Consider the following 19,421-nt stretch of genomic DNA (forward strand, 5'->3'; position numbering starts at 1 on the left):
ATTGAAGTGTGTAATGGCTCAAGGTGATCCCTGTGGAGAACTGCATTCTGGGGTTCGTATTTCCACATAGATGCCTGGTACTGTGATGCTTGAGGAAGACATCTATTTTTGTGGGGTCCATCAGAGGTCTGTTTTTGTCGGGAAGAGAGGTGTGAAGCCTATGCTTGCATGCACAGAGGTGTTATAAGCCATTACAACCTGACACTGGTCATCATCATCTCAAACTTTGCCTCTCTCAAAGACGGCCTTTGCCAATTGAAATTTACTGATCCTCTGCACAGCATCCAACAGCATCCTTTGCCACTCACACCCACTAAAAGATGTGCCCATGAGCGTGAAAGAATTAGCGGTGGACTTTGAAGCTAAACAGAATGTCAAACCCAAACATGTTTTTCTGGATCCTCCCAGCGATCTGAAATCAGCACTGTGAAAGCAGACTTTGACACTCTGTGGTGTGATTACACAACTGAGGTAACGTAACATGTGAAATAAATAATTTTTGCCTCTGGTCAGTCTGCCAGGTTGATTCAGCCCAGTCAAGCTGCACTGAAGCTGTTTTCAATTCAACATTTTTCCTGCACCCGCCAGCTTGTCATCTAACCTGGCTTTGGTGTTTGGCTCTTGGGCAGGGATATTGTATCAGTAGCTGTAGCTGTTACCTCTTTCTATGATAGAGCTGTTAAGCCTATGAAAAACCCCTCACCTGGACGACCAGTTGCTATGCATTTATGGGGCAGAGGCACAAAACTCACTGAGGGTCTTTGACCCACTGGTGAAAGGTAAAGCGTACACCCCAAGACCTCTTGGTGGAGGACCAGGGCCACGAAAGAACTGAGCCGGAGCTGAGAGAAATGAATCTGTCATGTGAAGAAGCACAACGAGTTGCAAAAGACAAGCAGAGCTGGAAGAGAGTTGTGGATGCCTTATGCTCCACAAGGAGCAAAGAGAATGAATGAATGGGTGGGGAGATATCTTCCCACATGAACACTCTTTGTGTTTGCCTTCTCTCTCTCTCTCTCTCTCTCTCTCTCTCTGTCCCGTCTTTCTAAGCATATGTTCCCCGTTTCTTCCTGCTACATGTTGCACGATAGGAACGCATCTTTGAAATAAGGCTGGAGAACATTCAACTCTGCACTATCGGACACTCTGAGTGGTCGTTTGCTGCAGAGAGATTTTGCCCAATCACATCTGCGTTGGAACGAGAGATGAAAAAGAGAGAAAAAAACACCCCGGCTCGACACTCAGTCTCACTTTACTGTTCTTTTCACTTTCAGCATTGAGGGGTTTGGAGAGAAAGGACAAAACTGCTTCTTTTAATGGCCAAGAAATCAATACGGGGGGAAATGCAACAGTGGAATGAGAAAGCCAATTAACACACACAGTGATGTCCATTTGTCGGCATACTTTAGGCCCAGTGGAGGGAGACACATTGCAATATTTTTCAGAGAAAGTTGCAGGCTACTTTGAGAGTTTGCAAGGATGAATAAAAACAATTGTGCAGGTTGACCACATAGTCAGCATGAGCTGATTAACCTATTATCTGCACCCTAGCTGAGAACATCAGGCCCACATCCAATCCCATTAGAGGGTTCCCTGCTGCGGCCGCACCAGAGACCACTCCTGCAGACTCTGCTGTGTGACAGCGCTGCTGATCCACACTGCACAGCGCCAAGAACACTAACACACACACACACACACACACACACATGCACACACGCACACGCACACACAATGTACACGCACACACGCACGTGCCTACACACAGACACACACGCACATACACACATGGGTATGCACACATAAATACACGCACACACACACGCACCATGTGCACACACACAGACACACACACATGCGCACACACACGCACACGCTCACACGCACATGCACACACATGTGCACGCACATGCACATTTACACATGCACACGCACATACACACAAACACACAAACACAGAAGAAATTGTAGGAATGTTCCTTAATGCAGGGTCAGCATCACTGGCTGCATGTCTTCATTTGACCAGCAAATGTTTAAAAAGTCTAAATCTTCTGTGTTTCTGAGCCAGACTCTTCTCCCTGGATCTTAGCCTTTACTCGACGCGCCGGTGTTACAGTGAGCTGCACTGTACCCGTGATACACCTCTGATCTGCCAGAGATGATGGTTTTGCATGGAGGGGAGAATAATTGGAGGCAGCTTAACCTCCGGGGGGGGGATTATAAGAGGGAGAGGAAGTGTCACCGTGGCGATGAAAACCCCACCAATCCCCATCTGATTGGAGATTAACTGCACGTTCAGGAGAGCTGCCAGACAGGCTGCAGGTTTAACCGCACTAAGGTTTCGCCGTCCAGCGCAAAAACTCCGTGAAGAGACGAGCAAACCTTCCCCGTTTCTGCCTTCCTCACTCTCTTCTGATGCCTCTTTCCCGCCTTTCTTTATTTCAGACGTATTTCAGATATACTCAGATTTATGCTTGCTGTCCTCTCAGTTCTCAGAGACAAATGATAGGAATGGCCCTGGCCTCGGTGAAAGAGACAGCCTGTTTACACACAGGGGCATTGGAAAGGCCGCCACGTCAGGAAAAACAATGACATCATTGATCATCTGCTTTCCAGCAGGATGGATTATTGAGCAGCATCGGGGACACGGGCTGGAATCCTTAAGGAGAGAGGATCAAGGTCAAGACCAAATCTCAGCCTGCACTCTCCACAGACACCAAGGGGAGAAACTGGTGTAGGCCAAATGTTTTTCTTTTTTTTTTTTTAGAAAACTAAGCTTTTTTCTCACTGTACCAAACAAGATGCGCCTGCAGTGGGTATGGTCTTCATCTCATACACAGTCCTGTTATGGTTGCACATAAGTGCTAATTTAAATGAAAACCGTTGCTCCTTCAACCAGGGGGGAGAAGCTCCCAGATGGATCAATAATAATGACAACAATAAAGAAAAAGAGTGATTACTCCCCTTCTCCCCCCTCCATTTTGGAATCTCTAGACATTAGGCTATGAGCACACCCCCAACCCCCCCCACCCCACAAACACCTAACACTGATCTACTGATCTGCTGACAAACTCTGGTGAGACAAAGATTTGCGTAGGAGGAAGAGAAATTACTTAGTAAAATAAGGGAACCTGTTCTTTTTTTTCTCTCCTCTTGCGCTCACGTCTTTGTGTATCAAGGGTTTTTTTTTTTTTTTTCAAGCAGGGTTACTTTAGATCTCTGAAATGGGAGACATAATCTGAAAGTAGAGAATAGGGGTCTTAACAGGGAGAAAAGGGGTACGCTGAGAGAGAGAAATAGAGAGAGGGAAGAAGACACAGAAAGAGAGAGAGAGAGAGAGCAAAAGAGAGAGAGAAAGAGAGAGAGGGAGAGAGAAAAGAGAGGGAGAGAGAGAGCGAAAGAGATAGAGGGAGGGAGACTGACAGAAAGAGAATGAGAGAGAGAGGAAGACAGAAAGGGAGAATAACAGTGGGTGACAGAGAGACAGACAGAGAGGGAGACAAAAACGGAGAAAGAGTGGGACTGACACAACAGTCATACAAAATTCAGAAAAATGGATTTCAAGATCTGACAGGTAGGCCTTACCAAGACGTTTTACAAAAGAAAATAGGAAAACCTACGAAAATGAGATATATTGCTATATTTTCAGAAATATGTTAAGCCCAGGAGTATGTTGCAAATAAAATTAAAATACATTAACAGACACCAGAATTATATTGCCATATACCAAAACGGCAATAATTTACATATTTTAAATATACTGAATGTGATAAACAGTTTTTCAAATGGGTTAAATGTTGGGACACGCGCTCCATCCTTGTCGGACTCCTTTACCCTCGCGTAACCAACGGCGGCCGACTCTTTCCTTCCCTAAGCGATTCGGGCTCCTGTTACAGAGGCAGAAAGGAGTGTTTAATTCGATTTGAATCCCTGTTTTATTTTTCGTTGCCCGTGCTTTGTTTTGCCTAACTCAGCGGGAACTGGGTTATTGTGCCTCAGCCAATGGCGGTCGTACCCCCCCCACGCACACCGACACAGAGCCGCAACAATGGCGCTGCTGACGGAGCCGCGGCTGAATCGTGACTCCCCTCGCTGCCAGCAATGCCGCCTCACCTACACCGCCTCGGAAAAATAATTAGAAGCACTAAAATGAAAGAAGAAGAAGAAAAAGGAGAAGAAGAAAAAAAAACACCTGGTCCCACACCGTTATTTTTTTTTTTTCTTTTCTTGAGAGAGAAAGAGGAGAGTGATTGAATTCCGCAGCTGGAGTTTCAGCCTCGCGTGAACAGCATGGAAATATATTATCTGCCAGTAAGTTATGGATGTCTGGGAGTGACTGCTCACTGCACAACCTGCGCGTCTTTAAGGTTCGGTATCTCCCCTCAACATTCAGCTCCCGCATCAAAAAAAAAACAAAAAAACCAGAGGTGGGGCCTACTGCTGTGTGACCTCACTCAATTCTGTTATGACATCACTGACCAACCACTTGGATGAAGAGCAGTGCCTTTAGAGCTCTTTCCGCTGGTTTGCTCAGAAACACTGTGCTCTGAATGGCCTCTGATGTAATATCCTAACCAACAGCAGCGCTGATTTGGTCCTATTTTCCATTTTATAACAACAATTCCCTTTTTTCAAAAGGCATTTCATTCCACTAGGGGACCCAAGGTTCGAGTGGTATTCAATCACGCTGCCCTCTAGTAACATTGCTCATTGATATTAACAGTGTGGGGCGCAGTCTCCTGAGTGTCCCTGGTGTTTAGGTCATGGCCCCAGGGAGAACCCAGGGGAGTTCTTCTCCAACCGGAAATCTCTTTCTCTCTCTCTGTCTCCCTCTCTCTCTCTGTCTCTCTCTGTCTCTCTCTCTCTCTCTCTCTCTCTCTCCCTCTCTCCCTCTCTCTCTCAGCACCCACAGCCTGGCTAGGGCGATTTGACAGGCAGTCACTTACAGGGCCCAGTGTTACACAGGCAATGCAAAATTTCAACATGTCACTGTCTACGGGAGGAAAAAAAACCCTGCCAGAAAAAAAAGAAGCAAAGCACCATGGGAGAGCGGGGGGTGATGGGGAGGGCAGGACAGGGGGTGGGGGGGAGGTGGAGGGAGGGTTTTGGGGGTGGGGGGGTGAGGCGCTGTTGCCAGCTTGATTTCACTTGGTTGAGTGCAGATCATTTTGTCTGCGTAGATTCGTGTATAATTTTCCCCACAGATGTGGCAGCTGTGTTACTCATGCCTAGCAAGGCAGTGGGACTGAGGCTTGTACAAAAATAACCTGTGTCACATGTCTGCCGCACAAATTTTTCCGATTTCCCCCCTGTAAATCTGATACACGCTGCTTTAGTTCTTCTCATGGTTCAGCTGCAGAAGCTCCCCCAGTCAAAAACGCTGGTATCTGAAGACGCTGCATCATCTCCTGGGTCCTGAGAGAAGTCTCCCTGACAGAGAGATGAGATATAGCTATACAAGCTATATTTCTTATTTCTCTCTCTCTCTCTCTCTCTCTTTCATTCTTTCTCTGTCTCTCTCTCTGTATACATATATATATATGTATATATATATATATATATATATATATATATATATATATATATATATATATATATACATATATATGCAGCAGAATGCAAATGGTTCAGGAGGTTGATTTGTAGAGAAGCCCTTGATGCCTTGATGTAGGGCTTAGGACTACAGCTTACTGCACCACTGAAATGCCTGCTTTTCGCTTCCATGTACCCCCCAGGACCTGCTCTCTGTATTTGAAGTAGCAGTTTGTGCTGAGCTGGTCGAACTCTGCCAGGGTTTTCTGAGGCCTCGAACGAAATGCCTGCAAAGTTCCCTTTGTTCCTGGCGAAAGAGATGCAGCACTCATTGACCTGTCTGTCTCGGACTTTCTTTTTTCCCCTCCTTGCCGTGTGTCCTTCCCTTTCAGGACTGACTCGAGTGACAGTGATGTCATTTTTCTTTGCTCTTTGGAAAGAGTCGCCAACATTTGTGCACATTATTTATGTGCAGCTCCAGTCTTTGAGAGCCAGCGGTGTCCAGCAGGTTCAGTACGGTGCCTCTCAATTACTGACTGAGAAGAACCAGGACAATCACAGTAAAAGGGCTCTCTTCTACAAATAATCCCCTCATTCCCTGAGTTCTGACTGAAAACAAAATAAATGTTTTCTGCATCCTGTTGCAGAAGAAAAAAAAAATACACACTCGGACATCACTCCTAAAAAATTCCTGTTCTTCAAGGCAGTGTAAGTAATTCTTGATGTCAAAAACAATGTTCAGATTGTTGGACTCTTTGTTCCCGGTTCAAAACTCTCATCACCTTCCACCTGCTAAGCTGCACTGTATGGCAGAAGTGAGACAGAGTGAGTAGGAATGCCTAGCAGTAACTTCCCACTGGCTGCAGCATAATAATTTAGGCATTTTTGCTACAGACACTCTCCTGAGGGGAGTACCAAGGCAAAGCAAGTCTGTCCAAAAGCTCAGAGCTATCCGGACCCGGTACTGATCTCAGCACCATGCGGGAACTCAGTGCTGAGAGGCACACAGCCCACATGTTCCAGCTACAGCAGTCTCTCAAACATGACCTTTTCAGCCACGAAGGAGGCGACTGAATGAGCTTTCGCAGGCGTTAATGAAAAGGTCAGAGCGTTCAGAGGCGCTCCCGCCCTCGCTCCTACCCCCGTTTCCCCCGAGAGCCGTCCAAAAATAACACTCAAACAAACGAAAAACATCCCCAAAAATTCTGCATCTGGGCGGCTGGTGTGATTTCAGATGAGCGTAACTGGTTTTCGGAGGTCCTGAAACTTTTTATCTCCATACCTCTCAGTTTATTTCGACACAGCGTTCATCATCATCATCGTCATAACTGTCATTTCGCAAAGAATGACTTGCATAGGTTACAGTTCTTTACAATGTTATCCATTTATACAGCTGGATATTTACTGAGGCAATTGTGGGTTAAGTACCTTGCCCAAGGGTACAACGGCAGTGCCCCAGCGGGGAATTGAACTGGCAACCTTTTGGTTATGAGCCCTGCTCCTTATCACTATGCTATACTTCCCTCAGCTTCCTGCATCATTGGTTCTTGATAAACCTAAAAAAAAACACTCAGCAAAAATGAACCTGCATACCCTACCGAATATTATAGAAACTACGTCATTGCTCAAATATAAGCAGTGCTGCAGCTGTACAGCCAAGAGTAAATCATATTTCAAAACCGATCCAAAAGTCCAGGAGCTGATGCAATTTCATATTATGAACAAATGTGCTGTTAAGAAGAAAATTCATGTAAAAATGCCTATTGCATTAGGCTCCAAATGTTTCAATTTTTGTAACTCAGAACTGAGGGAGATCTTCTTGCAGAGCAAAATTTTGGCAAAATGAGACGAATGCTCCTTTCAAACCCTGCACACTTCATTCCTCAGAAAAAAATATTTACCAGCTTCCAACCAAAAGATCACATGCATATAGGGGTGCATATGAGGGCGGATGTCCTTTACCACTGATATTCCAAAGGAGCAATGAAATATTGCAATTATCTCCAAAATAGCAGCCAACCCTCCTACCACCACACACACACACACACACATACACACGCACACGCACACGCACACGCACACGCACACGCACACGCACACACACACACACACACATACACACGCACACGCACACGCACACGCACACGCACACACACACACACACATGCACACGCACACGCACACGCACACGCACACACACATACACACACACACATACACACACACACACACACACACATACACACACGCACACGCACACACATACACGCTAGTGCTACCAGGCCCTACAGAGGTAGTAAACCATGGGGACTAACAAACAAACCTAAAAAAAGAAAACGGACACAGAAAGACGTTGAGAAAGAGCAAGCAGGCCGAACCCAGCCCTGCCGCCGATGCTGTTCAGCTAGGAGAGCCCGGCCCTGCCGCCGATGCAGCTCAGCGCAGGATAGCCCGGCCCTGCCACCGATGCAGCTCAGCTAGGAGAGCCCGGCCCTGCCGCCGATGCAGCTCAGCTAGGAGAGCCCGGCCCTGCCGCCGATGCTGTTCAGCTAGGAGAGCCCGGCCCTGCCGCCGATGCAGCTCAGCTAGGAGAGCCCGGCCCTGCCGCCGATGCAGCTCAGCACAGGAGAGCCTGGCCCTGCCACCAATGCAGCTCAGCACAGGAGAGCCCGGCCCATAACATATCAGTCCATAACACCTTATGCACAAAACAATGATAACTGATGTACCCTAACCCGAACATGGAAATTTACCTTTATGCTTCCCACTCCCATGCAAGAAAATACACATGAATAACAATTTGTATGACACCTTCTGGTTATTATTCTTTACATTACATTATTTTGTAAGCGTTGTAAAAGTACAGAAATATAACCACACGCCCAGAGAATATATAGAGAAATATATATGGAAATATGTAAAGAAATGTGACTAAAGCATTGTTTTCAGGCGACCTGAATGAACTCCCCCCTCCCAAAGTCTGCATGCAGCATCTGAGCTCTCCACTGTGAAGCAGGCAGACAGAAGCATATGACTCATAGCCCTGACAATAGCACCATTTATCACACCTATTTGTTTTAGCCAAACACATTAGACTAATAACATGGATAAAACAGCTTATTCATGTATTCACTGATCAGAAACAATGTCTTGTGTCTCTTTTCAACTTTTCCCCAATTTTGTTTTATTTATTTATTTTTTGCTTCCCCTCCTGAGATTCTTTCCTCATGACTGAGATGTCTGATGAATCATGGGAGTAGAGCGGAGTTTATTATAGGCACAGATCTCTTTACTAACGTACGAAAATAGACGTCAGTGATTACAGCAGGGAGGGGAGGCGAGGTTGTGGGGATGTTTCTTCACATCTTCATCCCCAGATATGGCCGCTGAGTGTTCAGCCCCACCCCCCCGCAATGCCCCTTCTCTCTCTCTCCGCTCCCACCCCAGGGAGCCTCAAAAGCACACAGGCATGACCTTTCACCCCGTGCCTATCCCCAATAACTGTCTGTGCCCAATCACCATGTCCCTGTGCTACTGGAAGAACCACCGCAAAGCGCAACAACTCCTGGAATAGGTTCCGCAAAGCGGGTTTCGGTGCCAGCATGCCTGTGACTCTTCACGAAAACGCTGGACTTCAGTGAGCTCCATCTGTGTTTGCCCCGTCGGCTCGGGAAATATTTTTGCGAGGCTTGTGATTGTGACTAGCACTGGGCACGTGTGAAAACGCACACTCACAATCCTTTCCCGACTCCATTTTGCGCAAGTTCTTTTTTCACAATTCACTCATGAAAAGTCAAACACCAGAATGTCATTATCTGATAAGCAGAGCTGGGGAACTTTGTGTCTTTCATGTGAATCATGCTGCAGCTTCATACACCAGATTCAGCGCTGTTAAATCTACCTGCTGGAAAATTAGTTTTCATTATTTTATTTTTTTTTTATCAGACCATAAAGACTATGAAGCTAGTTGCGTGTGTCCATCACTGTGTGCTGTACGCCCCCCTCCCTTTTTCCAAAGTGGTTGTCTTTTTCATTCATCTTAAAATGAACAAAAAAGAAAGAAAATCCGCAGCTTCTCTGATTTCTCCTCCTCCATGAGAGACGACTGTGGTCAAGACAAGCGATCTTTCACTTAAATTTATTTTTTCACGTTACACTACCCTTCTGCACGACCGGGGCCCGCAATGACAGGTCACAGTACTTTAATAAACTGTTATTCAGCAGCTTCTGAAAGGTGCGTTTTCCATAAATCAGCAGAGGCCCTCACAGAAGCACAATTTGCGTGCATTTTGCTGTCATATTCATCAGTCTCGGTGGCATTTCGGAGCGTTCCAATAATCCAGATCAGCTGCAGAGCAGTTTTGCTACTCTGCATATTGAGCGTTTCGTACAGGAACAGGAAAAAAAATGGCCGGCATCCCAACCTTTGAGCGAGAGGCGGGATTTCTGATATTGATGATGCTGAGCACAGAATCATACTGTTCCTTTCACAATGAATCTCGGCTCATTCTGGCGGAGCAGTGCCTGGAGCTCCAGCCTGCGAGAGGCCTCATCCCTGCGGAGTGATATTTCTTCTCTCCTGCTTAATGGTGTGAGACAAACTCTGATGAAAAGAAATAACTTAGGTGTCACTTTAGATTCCGGGACATGTGTGGCCTAGCGAGCAGCGTGGTGGGGGTTGGGGGGGGGGGGGTGGGTTGGATCACCCCAACCCTTCAGCTGGGGTGGAGGTGGAGAGCCGGATGTTAGGAGTCAATACTACTCAGGGCCCAGCACGCCACATTAGTGCTCTCTCCCACTGTGCTCATTAATCCCTGCCATCGATACCCGCTCCTTAAAGACCACAAAGGGCTGCCCTCTGAAAAATTACCAGTGCTTCGCCTAATAACAATTAGCATTTAGCACATATATTTAACTGGAGTGTGGTGTTTTCTGAAAGAAGCTCTAAGAGTGATTACAAAAGATAACTTGCTGAGCGGTAACTAACCCAGCCCTTTCTCTGGAATGCATTTACTCTTCTACCAGCTCCTGGGAGCTTATCGTCATTATTACATCATTATTACATCATTATTACATCATCATCATCCTCATTATTACATCGTGCTCACAAAAAAACAGTTTGGGCAGGTTGCACTGAAGGATTAAAATTTTAAAAACAAACTGAAGTTGTTTCTTCAAGTGAAAAGTCCCATTAGTAAACGCACATTACAATAATCTGATGGGATATCAGTAGCATCTGTGTGTGTGTGTGTGTGTGTGTGTGTGTGCGCGCGCACGCGCTTGTGCATGCCTCTGTGCACGCTTCCGTGCAAAGGAGCTCTGTGCAGGTGACTGATCACTCAAAACAAATCACCTGCTGTGGAAACGTGCTACAGCTTGCGTTTCAGATGGATGCGAAACACTCCTCAACTTCACAGCCCAAGTCATTAAAGTAAAACCCTCACCTGAATTAGCAGGCAGCGGCTAATGTGTATTTAGGCCCAATTAATTTGCACCTTGTCTAATTAATTGGAGGGGGGGGGGCTTATGTAATTAGAAATCCGCAAGGAGCTGCCATGCGATCAGAAGCATATGACGAGCGGTTTGAGCGCAGGTACCCCTGAGCTGGGACAATCTGTTCCCTCCCGGGCTGCACAGTTCCGCAGATCCACTCAGACGGAGAGCGGCCCGCGCCGCTACACAGCGCTGCTTACCGCCGCGTCCAAACTTTGCCGCTCCGCTGCACGGGGGAAAACCCCTCTGTTTGTTTCTCCTGGCTTCCTGAGGTCTGCGGCCCTGAGTCTGAGTCAGCAGCATACACTCACTCGTCTTGCAGCTGGAGCCTTTAACCATACAGCGAAAAACCAGCAGCGCTAATTCAACTCCAGTGTGTTTACTTAAGTCTGAAAAGCATCTGTGTTCTCACACTCTTGCATTTGTTACACACAGTGTTGAATAATTAATATTAATATAATATTAACACTTTTGATTGTGCAGTGGACAGTAATACCCATGCGTGCAATGAGAGGGCCAATATGTCGTGATGACAGAGTTACCATCAAAGCGTCTTGAGCGTGTCTCTGACAACTGACAGGCAGAGAGTCTTGCCCCCTCGCCAGATTTACCTCAATTAACAACACTGCAGTCATCATTTGGTTACATCATTCGTGCAGAGACACTGCTGTTTCGAAGATATACTCAAGGCCTGCTGAAAGTGTTCGGTTAATCGTACAAAAACAAGCAGTGTTCTTGGCATACCATTCAAACAACGGAGGACAACCCAGCCGAATTCCTTTTGATCTGGGAATTGCAGCATGCTTTAATTTTTATCACACTATCCTCCTTCATACCGTGTTCAGGATTAGATACGTTTTTAGAGGTGCAGTGAAATGGCAAGAAATCTATGCAGCAAACTGTAGCATTGCCCACAGGAGCACATCATTGTAGCATGCACGTAGGCTACGTTAAAAAGATAAAGCCCAGAGCTCAGAACAGGAGTTTCTCTTACAAACTGCAGATTGTTTCTCCTAACTCTGAGCATCGCACTTGAACTTATTCCTGATGCAGCAGTGATTCAATGAGACTTATATAGAGGTAAATATTATCCCTCAAATTCCCATACATGGAAATGTTGTTTTGCATATGTCATATCATGGCTATTCATGAAGTAGAAATGGGGACCACACACACAGAGTTGGAATTGATCGGGTAGGTTACTTTGCTCAAGGTACAAGCACTTAAAGATGAAGGTTCGTGCTGGAGATTGGCCTCATGCACGTAACAGTTACAGTTTCGTGTAATTATAACAGTGTAACATTAATGTATTAGATTAAGTAAAAAAAAGAAAGAAAAGCTTTACAAGGAGGTCTTCCTCAAGCAATAGTTGCATAATCACTTAAACTGCAAGTCGGGAAATACATGGTGCAGGAATAAATAGTGGAATAAACGGTGCACCATAAGAGGCAAATAAAATGATATTTAAAGACGACCGTGCTTTTTTGTCAAACTGGGTGACTACAAGGCACTTTTGCTTGCCAAACATTTTCAGCTGCCTTTGCGCCCAAGGCAAGACACAACACTTGTCGGCGTTAGACTACATTAGCCTTGAACATCGTCTTTCAGGGGCATTTCAAATGTTTCTCCTTCTACTGTACTGTATCAAACCCGATTTTAATTCTGTTCAAACGAACGCTGCAACAGCGAACCGTTCTTTTATTTGGGTTACACGACACAGCATAAACGTCGCAGTCACGCAATAGCCGTTGGAACGTAACACGGAAGCAGAAATCAAATAAGGGCATTTCGCTTCACAAGATGTATGACTTGAACGTAATCAATGTTTCTCTGTGCATTAAATAATAATTCCTTCAGTTGCTGGGAACCCCGAGAGGGATCCCTTATGTAATTAATTTCTTATAACGTTCCGCGTTTTGTTGCACATATTTAAAAGTGCGGTGACGAGTTGGAGGGCTTGCACAATAGCCACACAATACAAAAGGTTTCAGATATTACGTCGACAAAATAATAACGGTAATTTTATGATAATAGTGATGACTAGTAATAAAGGTAACTCTATTCTATTATGATCGTACTCACTGTCGTGTCATACAAGAAATGTTTATGTGCCATCTAATCACGCCGAAGTCAACACGCCATTGCTGGTAAATAAATGGTATATGCTGCACGCGACCGGAATGTTAAGAACTGAAAGCTGCTCCTGCGCAAACTGGACAGGTCGAAAGGGGGTACCCCTGCACGCAAACACACACACACACACACACACACACACACACACACACACACACACACAGTAGCTGAACAAGTATTACAGCCGAAAGCAAAAAAAGGAGGCCATATTAATATTAGGCCAACGGTTGAAAGCATGACGGCAAAACCATGTTGGAATTTCTTACCACAGAGCAGCTGCATCCAGGCGCATGTCTTGTAGACGGTGGCGGTGTTGCAAAAAAAGAAGAGGGCGAAGCAAGCGATGCAGCCCAAGATGAGGACCATGGACAGCAGCACGAAGAAGGAGGCCGCTTTGAAGGCGCCGGAGGGGATGGAGCTGAAGTCGGCGAAGGTTCCCTGGCAAGTGAGCTCCCGGCTGGAGATGCCGTTCCCGACGCAGTAATGGAACAAGCCGAAGTAGCCGGCGTGCGGGGTATTCACGCTGTCCCCGATCCAGTAGGGCTGAATGAAGACCACCACATTAATTATGGCGAAGCATATGGTGAATATCGCCCACAGTACCCCTATGGCCCGCGAGTTTCGCATGTAGTTGTCATGGTAAATCTTGGAGGCTTCTTGTGAGGGCAGCATTTTTACCAATTATCTGCCTATGATTTTTTTTTTTTGCTCTCCCCTTGTCTCTGTCTCCCCTTTATCTTCCTCCTTCGGGTCCGCGAAAATGCTCCCGTTGTCAGAGGATGTGGTTTAAAAAAAAGGTCCAAAGAAATAACGGTTTTGTTAATTATGTGAAGGTCAGCACCGCGGCGTCTTATTATTCAGATTATTACGCCACGATTCTCCGTTTTCACGAGGTTTCACTCCCAGCTGATTAAAATGCGATTAATTAAACACCGGGAAGTCATTCAGAAGCGACGAATAAAATCCTATGCGATTCCCCTCCACCTACTTTCAAACGGCAAGGAAACAGCCGAGGCAAGCGGGCTCACATTGCACAAATCAACAAAAATGTACAACAAAAACTGACAAGCTGCCTTTCCTTCGATTCAGCACAGTGTACGTATTAATAATGTATTTGTTCTGCCTCCCATCAGAGTCAGCGTTGAAGGATGGACACACTGCGTTGCCGGGTACCAGTGATGAATCTTCGGCAAGCAAATTAGGATATAACCCACAATACAGTAGGAGCATCCGTGAGACGCTTGCTCAGACAGTCTCCGTTGATACGAGGCCCCCTGTATAAAAATATATACAGATATGTATGTTCTCTCTCTCTCTCTCTCTCTCTCTCTCTCTCTCTCTCTCTCTTTCTCTCTCTCTCTCTCCTTCGACGAATTAAAATAATTGCAGATGTGTTCGATCTTGCGCTGCAGGCTCTCGCTGCCAGGACTCCATGATTGCGATTTTCGCCGTCGTCTCTCGCCGCTTCCCTCTTCCTCCTTTCCTCCTATCCGTCTCTCTCCTCTGCGCGCTCACGCTCGGGAGGGATGTGGGGGACTGTTGACGACGGCGCGTACATGTATCGAATATTGCAGGAATTTGCATTATATATCCTGCCCCCCCCCCCCCCCCCCTACCCTCTCAAATTTACAATAAAACCGTACTCTGACACAAGCACAAACTCATACAGTCTAACGAAACAGTATGGTCAGGGCAACGTACAGAATTAACATCAGCTTGCGCAGGGATTGCTGGCAACAATGCAGAAAATAAAACCAAGCAATGTGCAATAATAGCCGAGTTATGAATTGTCGTATTTGGATTCAGATGTACACTTTAAAAGCATATACTAACAACATCGAAAACCACAACAACACCACCACCATCATCACCAATAACCACAACAACAACAACAATAATATTAATGCATTACACATTATAAATATATATATATATATATATATATATATATATATATATATATATATATATATATATATATAATATATATATATATTTATATATAAATATATATATATATATAAATATATATATAAATTTATGCTGTTCATGCTGATTATTTCACTGACAGGATGGTCAGATGAAGAGCTGACAGGTACAGCAATAGTGCTGAATTACAGGTCAGCTCAAATGTAACAAATAGCCTGACAGCATATGGGTTCCTGTAACAAATCATATCTGGCCAATTGCAGTGACCTTAAACAGGGGTTTAAATCTCAGGCTTAGACCACTGGACCACTGACCTCTATGCGGCTTGGAACAGCTGTTCCTAATCTCATTTATTAAGAACACCTGTTCCAGTTGTAATGGAGTGCAGTGGCCCTGGTTTAAACCTGAGATTTAAACCTCTGTTAGGGTCGTTGCAATTGGCCTGTCAGAGATATATATGAGACCTTCCTGAAACTAGAGGACTGACGATTTGCCTCTCTTTGGAGCTGAACCCTTTATACTGGCAGACGGACATCAGTATGAATGTACCAGTATTTTCATTTATGTTTTGTATGAAAGAACAATAAAAAAGTATTTTTCTAAAAAAGATAGTTTCATGATTTGAAAGTTTTATATGAGGTAATTTCCCATACAAATTTAACAAATTTTCCAGAAGGTACATTCTTAAAAAATCTTACAGAAAAAATACCTGTACATGAACAAATCAATCAATCCATTCATCATCTAAATAATTAAAGAGAGACAGTCCAATGTCAACAATTCATTTGGCTGTATATGTCTTTATACGGTTTTTGGGAAAACTATGGGAAAGTACCAATGCAGTCTCCCAGCAGAAACGTAGCTATAATGTAAATTTCCAGGACCAAATAAACTGTAATGGTAATGAAAATGACCTACAATGCTGTGTAAGTACAGGATAGGTAATGCTTGCTTAAATCATTTTGAAGTAAAAACTGAACCACAAAGAAATTGGGTTTAATGTTGGCCTTAAGTAGAGCAGAAAAGGTCAGTATATCTACATCTGCCAAAACTAATAAACAAATATAACAATACATTTCTCAGTTTCCCCTCTTACAGTGATTTGCAAGTGTTGTATTTGTTGCAGCTGTTGAATGAATTCACCAACCAGTATTGCTAAAATCTCCAGGCATATGTGTGTGTATGAGAGCATGTGTGTGTTTATGTGTATGTGTTTTGTGTGTGAGTGCAGGCGCATATACGTGTATGCATGTGTATGTGTGTATTTATGTGTGTGTGTGTGCGTGTGTATGCGTGTGTGTGTGCGTGTATTTACAGTGTGTGTGTGTGTGCGTGTGTGTGCGTCTATTTACAGTATGTGTGTGTGTGTGCGTGTGTGCAGGAAAAAATACTCTTGGCCCAAGCCACTGTACTTTCCAGATGGGTCTGCTGCAACTCTGTTCTGCCTGGCCTCTTGGAAAGACCTCTCCAACTGACTCAGAACGCAGCTACTCAGCTGACCCACCAATACCCACCAATGCACTCTTCTGTCACACCTCTCCTCATCACCCTCCGTTGGCTACCTGTTATGGCTTGGCAAAAGCTCAAGACTCCCAAGCAATGGCAAAAAGCAGGCCTATTCTTATAACCCATTATCACAAACTACGCCCCCGCCAGACCACTTTGCTCTGCCACATCTAGGTGCCTTGTCATCCCTTCCTGGAATGGTCACCCATCTTGGTCCTCACCTCACTACTCTGTTGCCTAAGTGGTGGAATGAGCTCCCAACAGCTGCCAGAACATCGAGACTATCACTATTTGATCACTATTCATTTCCCGGCGCAGACTGATAACCCACCTATTCAGACTACATCATGGCTCCTGGAACTCTGACCCCTCCCCTTGCTAACACTGTGGTAAGAGCGGTTGTAAACCCGGCGGCAGGGATTGGGGATAAAAGCCTAGAGACAGAGGCGAGAGCTGATGCTAAGCATAGTGTGGCAATACAAACTAGCGTTGGTACAACCCTGGTGGCTTGAAAATGGCAGTAATAATTAAAGGTTAGGCACCTGATAACTGCAATAACTCCGCTTGTGGCAACGTTTCCCACAATGACACTATATTTCAAGGATGTCACTGATGATTCAGTATCTCTGTGGCTACCTGCTTGTCCCCCTTGTATGCAGTTTTTGTAGAACACGTAAGAGCATCAGCCAATGACTAAATGTACACGTAAGATTAAAGATTGATGGAAACACCCTGTGGTACAGGACTGTATAGATGACAGGTGAATCTGGGGTGACAGAATCCTGAATGATTTGCACTGATTTGCAAACGGTGTCTGAAAAATCATCAGTTTACTTATTGAGTCCTCTATCACACCTGAACTGTCCCCTGTCAAACTTGTAGTCCTTTTTTTTAAACTTATAGGTTATTCTATTTAGATGGATGACACAACCACTACCAGGTCATCACATTTGTCTTTTTTATTGCATAATGCCTGTATCCATGTGAGCATATTACACAATTCTCATTTGCTTTATTTGTAAATTTAAGACATTGACGTAAGAACATGGAAACATGAGCATTGAACATTTATATACGAGAGCACCTTGCTAAAAGAAGATTCCAGAAGATACAAATGCAATGATTTTGCTTCCTTTGTTTAATTTATTTATCGTAGGAATTCAATTGTTATTACCATCTTCTCAGAATTCAGCAAACTACAAGAGTGGTTTCCATGTAGCTTTATTTGTATACAGTACTGTGTGTGTGTGTGTGTGAGAGAGAGAGAGAGTGCGTGTGTAAATACACACATGTATTTCATAATAGTTTTCCATATCAGTTAGTGCTCAGACTCCCTGTGAGAGCATGCTCAGCGAAGAAATTCCAATATTTCAACCCAGGGACGTTTCTAGCTACTGAAAAGATCCGGGGCTAAGTCAAGTTTGCCTGCGGCCTTTCTTTTTTTTTTGAAGGGAGATCGGCATCGGTAGGTTGGGGAGGTTGTATCTACCTTTATAATAAATAAATATTATCACACCTTCGGATGCTGCAAGTCAAGTTCCGCTCTGTTACACAGTCTGTCTGTTGTTTTGCTATAAACACCTCCTTTTTCATGGCGAAAATATTCGGGGCTAGGCTTAAAATATTCAGGGCTATAGCCCCGAATGATTGGACCTAACGACACCACTGTTTCAGCCTAAACCACGGCTGTTGGAGCTACATTCCAGCTAAGCGCTGAATTCATGCAGCGTTCTCTGTAACCGTGTTGGGATAGCTGATCACTCAATATGGGTGACACTGAAAAAAATGCCTGCTGTCTGCTGTCAAGTATGAATGAACAAATTGCAGATATGTATCCTACAGAGTAAGTATAAAAGGAGATAACATTCTGCCTTAGATTAGGCATATACATTCACCTCAACTAAAGTGTTTTTTTTTCAGTTGTCTACATGCACCAACTGTCTATTAACTGGCAGTATACTTAAATGTATTTTAACCCATTTTTTCACTTTCCTTATACCCTGGAGCCAAGAACAGTGAGTCACAGAATAAGCTTCAGTGAAGTAATAAATGTCACGTGTTTTGTAAAACAGCGAGCAACTTATTAAAACACACACACGCATAATCACACACACATACACAGAGATACACACTCACATATCAAAGATACTTTCATCTTCGAGTGCTGTCATCCACTGATCAGAAACGCACCAACTTTCACAAACCCACGCCTGTTTGTGCCAGGGGATAAATCATTATGATGGACACACCCACACACCACCCACTAACGCCCATAGGGTACACTAATGAGGAACACCTAATGAGTTGAGTTTATTATGCATCTCAAACCCATGCTTTCACACCGGTAAAATGTCTGGCCCTGTTTCAAAGTACTTCTGCTCTTCTGTGGCTCGAGCAACAGAAATCCACCGTGAGGGCTTTTGCCTGTCATGATGAAATACTCCAGAGAGAGAATGTACACTACAGAGGGTATGAACTAGCCTACAGATCGCCCTTTTCTGTGTGACAACTTTCAAGAGCTTGTAAACACTGAAGAGCCTACATTTCAACATCAGTCGCAAACAAAGTATAGACACGCTACTTACAGCAGGAAGCTAATAGATTCGACAGGCAGATCCATGAACTGCTGAAAGACTGGCTGGATAAATATTTACCAGTATGAACAGTTGATTACAACGATTAGTATGAGGCAGCAGTGTGGCATGATGCTAAGGGCACAAGACTTATGACCAACATGCAGGACTGAATCACAGAAGTCATAGTGAAAAAAAATTGTCTTACATTTCTGTGTGGAATCTACATTGTATACATTAGCATAACACTGTTGCATA

The 19,421-nt window shown here is 44.5% G+C and overlaps 1 protein-coding gene across 2 annotated transcripts in view; it reads right to left on the minus strand.

Annotated features, from left to right (window-relative positions):
- The window catches only part of lhfpl4a (LHFPL tetraspan subfamily member 4a), a 46,822-nt gene extending 32,154 nt beyond the window's left edge, over nucleotides 1–14,668 (minus strand). For both annotated transcript variants that reach the window (XM_036531375.1, XM_036531377.1), the window contains exon 1: nucleotides 13,422–14,668. In XM_036531375.1, the coding sequence (XP_036387268.1) occupies nucleotides 13,422–13,827 (406 nt within the window). In that variant the 5' untranslated portion in view covers nucleotides 13,828–14,668. The remainder of the gene's footprint in view (nucleotides 1–13,421) is intronic.
- Nucleotides 14,669–19,421: the final 4,753 nt, after the last annotated feature.

The sequence above is a fragment of the Megalops cyprinoides genome, chromosome 6 (genome assembly GCF_013368585.1).
Source record: "Megalops cyprinoides isolate fMegCyp1 chromosome 6, fMegCyp1.pri, whole genome shotgun sequence".
In the NCBI taxonomy this organism is placed as follows: Eukaryota; Metazoa; Chordata; class Actinopteri; order Elopiformes; family Megalopidae; genus Megalops; species Megalops cyprinoides.